At 33.8% G+C, this 6756-nt stretch overlaps 1 protein-coding gene across 1 annotated transcript in view; it reads left to right on the forward strand.

Moving 5' to 3' along the window:
• LOC125026217 (sterol O-acyltransferase 1-like) overlaps nucleotides 1-4093 on the forward strand; it is a gene marked incomplete at its 5' end in the record, with an annotated part of 6111 nt that extends 2018 nt beyond the window's left edge. The window contains 7 exons of the mRNA XM_047614521.1: nucleotides 1-143; nucleotides 632-767; nucleotides 981-1118; nucleotides 1268-1372; nucleotides 1534-1681; nucleotides 2115-2251; nucleotides 2409-4093. The exon at nucleotides 1-143 is cut by the window's left edge and continues 24 nt beyond it. Coding sequence (XP_047470477.1) covers nucleotides 1-143; nucleotides 632-767; nucleotides 981-1118; nucleotides 1268-1372; nucleotides 1534-1681; nucleotides 2115-2251; nucleotides 2409-2471 — 870 coding nt within the window. The remainder of the gene's footprint in view (nucleotides 144-631; nucleotides 768-980; nucleotides 1119-1267; nucleotides 1373-1533; nucleotides 1682-2114; nucleotides 2252-2408) is intronic.
• Between the last annotated feature and the right edge of the window lie 2663 nt (nucleotides 4094-6756).

A 6756-nucleotide genomic window follows, 5' to 3' on the forward strand; every position in this document is an offset into this window, starting at 1 on the left:
GCATTTGTAAGAAGTAATTTTGAACATGCTGTGAAATATAAGAAGGATGATAATGCGCAGTCTGTGAATCTTTGCCCAGATTTTTCGCATTATCTTTACTTCCTGTTTGCTCCTACACTGGTGTACAGAGACGAATACCCGAGGTGAGTGATGTCTTCTCTTTCGTTCTAATGAAGACGCTTGTTTTGTATTTAATATTTGTACAGTATATGGATGTTGGATTATGATTCATTTTTTTATTAACATATTGAAAATCTGTATATTTCAAAATGATGTGTACAAGTCACATGAAATCCATTTTTATGATATGAATAATATAAATGATGTATTTTTGATTTTTAGGGGAAAGCTAGATTGAACATAATGTTTTTTTCTGAGAAGTTTTACAATAATATTTTTTTAGGTGAAAGCAATATTGTAATATTTCCTGAATATATTATTTTGTAAGATGTAGGGAGTATTGTAATTTCCTTAGAAGTAAGGTATGAAATTGCACAAACTGTATTATGTGATGCTGATAAAATGCCTATAAAATCTGATATACAAGTAAAAGAATTGGGGCTTAAATACAGTTTAAAGTGTAAAAGGAGACCTTATGAAATATATTACATAATCTCTTCCTTTTTAACAGAAACGATACTTGCGACTGGCGGAGTGTAATAAATGACCTGAGTCAGGTCATTGGTTGCCTGTTTTACACTCATTTCCTTTTTGTTCGATTTTGCATTCCTGTTTTCCAAAAGTTTGGTCAAGAGTCCTTCAATGGGGTAAGAAAATTTCTCTGTTTGGCATGTTTACTGTTTGTTAATGTAAAATCACTTAATATTTGTTTGCTTTGGGCAATTATTTTCATTTACTGTCTTTCTTTAATCTACATTAAAAATTTATGTAACTGCTAGTATCACTTATGATCCTAGCAAATTCATTTGGTAAGTATAATTGACTTCTTGTTGACTAAATAGTTCTAATACTTGTTTCAGACAAACTTGCTGGTGGCTGTGTTTTCCTGCATGTTTCCAGGGTCACTGGTACTCCTTTGTGGATTCTTTGCAGTCCTTCATGCTTGGTTGAATGCATTCGCAGAAATGATGCGATTTGCTGACAGAATGTTTTACAAGGTAGGACACATTGGAGGTTCTTATTTACAAATATTTTTATTATTTTGTTCAATAACTGACATGTCTTTCCTTTTTTGTCATATATACTTTTATCTTAATGAAATATCAAACAAAGAGAGTTGTTTTCCTCAGACTTGACTTTCCCTCAGGATTGGTGGAACTCAACTTCGTATGCCAGATTTTACCGCACATGGAATTGTGTAGTTCATGACTGGCTTTATGAATATGTGTATAGAGACGTTGTAGCATGGCAGGTGGGTTAGTGTATTGTCAGAGATTAAAATAGTGTTATATTTTTTGCTGTGTTGAGTGTTGCAGATTTGCAGCTATGATTTATTGAATTTCCATCTATGATTTTTATTTGTTTTACCATTTTTCATCTTTATTGTTACTATTAATCTCTGCATCATTACAGAGGAAGCATGGTGAAGGCTGTGCAAGACTACGATGCTTCCCAATGTTGGTAGTTTTCTTCATATCATCCGTGGTGCATGAATACATTCTGTCTTTTGCATTTAGATTCTTCTATCCTGTGCTACTTGTCATGTTTGGAGGTTTTGGAGGTAAGGATTATTTGTAAAAATACTGCTTTTGTTATTAGTCTTATTCTGTATTTCTTGATAAGAAGATATTGTATGACTAAAGGTTCTTATAGACCAGTGGTTCTTAACCTTTATAGAGTCATAGATCCCTTTAAAAATCAAATGAAAGGTATGGACCTCCTTCCCCCCAAAATTCACATAAATACAATCATGCATGCAGTGTGTGTAATGTACTTTATTTATGGAGATTTGATTGTCTCATACATTTATGAGACACACAAAGTATTATAAAACTTTAAAGTAACTCATTTTTACCTGATGCTCACGAACCCCCTGAAACCCCTCAGTGGATCCCATTTAAGAACCCCTACTCTAGATGATACATTTCTTTAGTAACAGGAAAAATAAAAAATTGGAAGCATGGATCTACTCTAATATAATCTAAAATTTTCAGTTGCCTTCATGTTCGTGAACAGTAAAGCCCGCCAGTTCAACATCTTTTTGTGGGTGACGCTTATATTTGGCACAGGAATTTTGATGTGTCTTTACAGCATGGAATGGTATGCCCGGATAAACTGTCCAGCTGTCCATGTAAGTTAATAAGAGATTTCTTTATAACTGTTTTTCAAATTTTGTGATGTATATGCATTTTTTCTTTTTTATGTTAATATTATGTAATTAATTCTCTAAATATATATATTTGTATTGACTAGAGAAGATACATAATTTTGTTCTTTTCCTTTTCCAGGAGGGTTTTGTAGACTACTTAGTCCCAAGGAGTTTATATTGCAAGTTTTCTGCAGAAGCATAATAAAAAATGTTTTAGAGATGAAATTATATATATAAGTGCTTCTGATATCTTTCCTGCTACCACAGCACCTGTTCTTAATGGGTTTATAGAACTCCTCTCTGTAATATTAGAGAGTTTAGACAGGTGATCATAGATAATAAAGATATAGTGTAAAATCACTGAGAAAAACTGAATATTGAGTTTTAATTATTTTGATATTCTATAACCTTCCACTTTTATACATGTTTGTTGCTATAGCTTTTGTAGATTAGTCTTTTATAAATTGTATATGTATACTTTAAAATGTAGGTAATTATTTTCTGGAGATATTGTTAAATTTCAGGAAGCTTATCACCTATTTATTACTTTGCTCTGTGAAGCTCTTTGTTTGACATTCTCTTGATAGGATTCTGATTTTGAGAAGAAATAAACTTCAATATTTCTTGTTTATATTTAAAAAAGAAAAGAAATGGTGTGAGAAATTGTACATTTTATTTCCTTTGAATGTGTATACATTTGAAACCTCTGACACTATGACAGAAATGATAGGGGGTTTACATATCAAAAGTTATATATAACTTGTATACAATATTTATTGCATGCATTTTTCAGTACAAAAATCATTGTACATCTCAGTATTTGTTAGTGTTATATTTTTTAGTTTCTTATTCTTGTTTATTTGACAAAAGTATATGATGTGTGTGCTTTGTTCGTTATTAGACTTAGAAAATTACTATTTATGCATTAGAAAAGTCATTTGAATTTCAGTTTGTTCTCTGAATTTGTTCATTATTTTTATAGTTTTTGATTAATTGTTCGGGATTCATATGATAATAACATTAACAAATATTACCTGCTGTTTGTTATGAAATTTAGGATATGAATAGAGAAGTGGTATCCATTTGAATAAGCATTTGATTATGAAGTTCATTCAAGTTTAATAACAAAAATGAATGAGAAAAGTTCAGTTGCTTTTTACATGTTGCCACATATAGAGCAACTGATAACTACTTTGGTTATTTTCCAAGATGATTGGTCAAGAGAAATATATCATGGGACAGGTTCCTGCTGATTTTGCTGTGTGGTTACAAAAGCATTTTTTCTCATTAGACCTGGACAGATAATTAACTTCAGTACAAATCATAAGCTTTTTGTGCCTAGATTTTATGCAAACCAATTTTGCAAAGTCTTTCCTGTGAAAAGATATATGTAAATATATGCCATGTTATGTACAGGATCAGTTCTTCAGGAGGGATGACATTTGCTATATTTTCAATCCATATGACAAATACCCATGTAGTTTCCATTCTGTAAGATGATTCATTCACATGTAATGACTTTGGCTTGTAACATCACAGCAAGCTGTGTGATATGTTTCTTTTATTGAGCTAATCGTTAATGCTCATGATTCCTTATATTTGTTTTTTTCAGGCATATGTACGATTTTATATTTGAAAGCTTCTTCAGAAATAATGAAATTTCTCATGGGTTCTTGACTTTTGTTTCAAAAATAACTACTTCCCTCTAATTTTGATTTCATGAGAATTATCTTAATGCAACCATCAGACTTGCACTGTATGCTAGAAATTGGTAACAATAAATATATTGTTTAGATATGATACTCTTATGAATGAATTAGTGACTGAATGGGCTCTATGCATCTTTTTGTGATCTGCTTGTACCAAAGTAATGACATTTCTTAACCATAACGAGATCTGCAATAAAATAATCAATTTTTATATGTATTTTTTGCATGTATTTTACTTTTTGATTGTTATACTTTTGTATGATTTAAGTGAAAATAATGAAAACATATGTGTATACCTTTACAGTATATGCTTAATGAAAATAAAGAACATCTTTTTACAAACTTGTTATATTCTTTGACCTACATTCTACTTTTTTAAATGTCTAATGTCAATGGAAAATCTGCTTGCATTATATATAAAGAAATTAACAATATATAGTTTATTATTACCTGTAGTTTTGTTATTAAATATTTTAGATATAAATGCATTATTACTAATCTATATTTTACCTAACACATTTTTAGTTCTCACTCGTGATTATTATGTATTAGTGAACATATATAAAGGTAGAATCTTTTATTCCTTTTATTGCTGTCCACAACTTGAAAAAAAAGAAAAAGAAGAAAGAAGTATATCTACACACACACACACACACACACACACACACACACACACACACACACACACACACACACACACACACACACACACACACACACACACACACACACACACACACACACACACACACACATATAAATATGTATATATATACACACATATACATATACATATATATACATACATACACACAAACATGCATATATATGAAGATGTATGTATATGTATATATATATGTATGTATATATATGTATGTATAGATATGTATATATATGTATGTATAGATATGTATGTATATATATGTATATATATGTATATATATATATATATATATATATGTAAGTATATATATATGTATGTATTTATATATGTATGTATATATATATGTATATGTATTTATATATATATATATATATATATGTATGTCACGCTCAGTGGAGTAACAACACGGGTGAGAGGCAGTTTACCGGTTATACGCTCTGACAAATGGCCGTCATGACGAGCGCTAGACGTCTCTTACCGTCGGTGGGAGGGGTCATTGTGCCCCATTGGAAATCTACCGCCCTCCTTAAGCTGGGCAGCCCCCGGTAAATTAGGTGAATTCCTGTGCCATTCTAGCTTGCTTCGCCTGGGTGTGTGGGGCTAGGCCAAAAGCCGAAAAGCTAGTCTTAATAAATACACCTGCCAAAACTCACTCAAAATCACAGAGACCAGCTCTGAAACTGGGAACCTGGAATGTCAGGACTATGCTTACTGGTATTTCAGTTGACCTTGGAAGCATAAATGACCTTAGAAAAACTGCAGTTATAAACAATGAGCTCTCTAGACTTGATGTCGACATTGTTGCACTGCAGGAGACGCGCCTTGCAGAGGCAGCTAGCCTACGCGAGAAAGACTATACCTTCTATTGGCATGATAAGCCAAAAGATGAGAGAAGGGAGCATGGTGTCGGCTTTGCTGTGAAGAATAGTCTGTTGAAAATGATTGAACCTCCAACAAACGGCTCTGAACGTATTCTCACAATGAGACTCAACACCACCACTTGCCCTGTGACACTCATCAGTGTCTACGCGCCAACTCTCATGGCCTCCTCTGACACAAAAGATGAGTTTTATGAAAATCTCTGTGCCACCCTTCTGAAAGTTCCTCCAAAAGACCTACTTGGCGATTTCAATGCCCGTGTTGGTAGTGACTACGAGGCTTGGCCTTCTTGTTTAGGCAAACTCAATGTTGGCAAAGTTAATGAAAATGGTCAGAGACTTCTTGAATTTTGCACGCGTCTCAATCTTTGCGTTGCTAACTCATTCTTTCAGACTAAACCTCAGAATAAAGTTTCTTGGAGACATCCACGCAGCAAGCATTGGCATCAGCTTGATCTTGTGCTTGTTCGTAGATCAAACCTCAATTCCATCAAAGTTGTTCGTTCTTATCACAGTGCTGACTGTGATACTGATCATTTGCTTGTTTGTTGCAAAGTTAAGCTCTCTGCAAAAAAGATGTTCTTTTCTAAGGCTAAGGGAAAGCCTCGTCTGAACACTGCAAACATGCAGGATCCTGTGCTTGTGTCACAATTTACAAACCTTTTTGAAAAGGAATATTCAATCATAGAGTCAGATCCAGCTGAAAAGCGATGGCAGTCTTTGAAATCTGCAATGCACAGCTGTGCACTTGCAACCTTTGGTAGAAAAAAAAAACCAAGTCTTCTGACTGGTTTGAGACAAAGTCTAAGATACTTAATCCTGTTATTGTGAAAAAGAGGCAAATGCAGTGCGTGTACAACAAGCACCCCAGTAGAGAAAATCTGTACAAGCTCCGGCAAGCCAGAAATGAGGCCAAGCAGATGGTCAGGCGTTGCGCCAATGACTACTGGATGGAGCTGAGTCAGTGCATTGAAAATGCCTCTGCTACAGGCAATATCAGAGCCATGTATGAGGGCATTAAGACTGCAACAGGGCCTACTCAGATCAAATCTGCCCCCTTGAAATCCTCCTCTGGAGAACTTATTGTGGACAAAGGTAAGCAGTTGGATCGCTGGAAAGAGCATTATTCTGTCCTATACTCTAGGCAGAGCACTGTTTCTGAGTCCGCAGTTGCTGCGATGGAGCAACTTAGTGTTTTACATGAGCTTGATGAGATGCCTACAATCTCTGAGCTGA

Source organism: Penaeus chinensis, chromosome 6 (genome assembly GCF_019202785.1).
Source record: "Penaeus chinensis breed Huanghai No. 1 chromosome 6, ASM1920278v2, whole genome shotgun sequence".
NCBI lineage: Eukaryota > Metazoa > Arthropoda > Malacostraca > Decapoda > Penaeidae > Penaeus > Penaeus chinensis.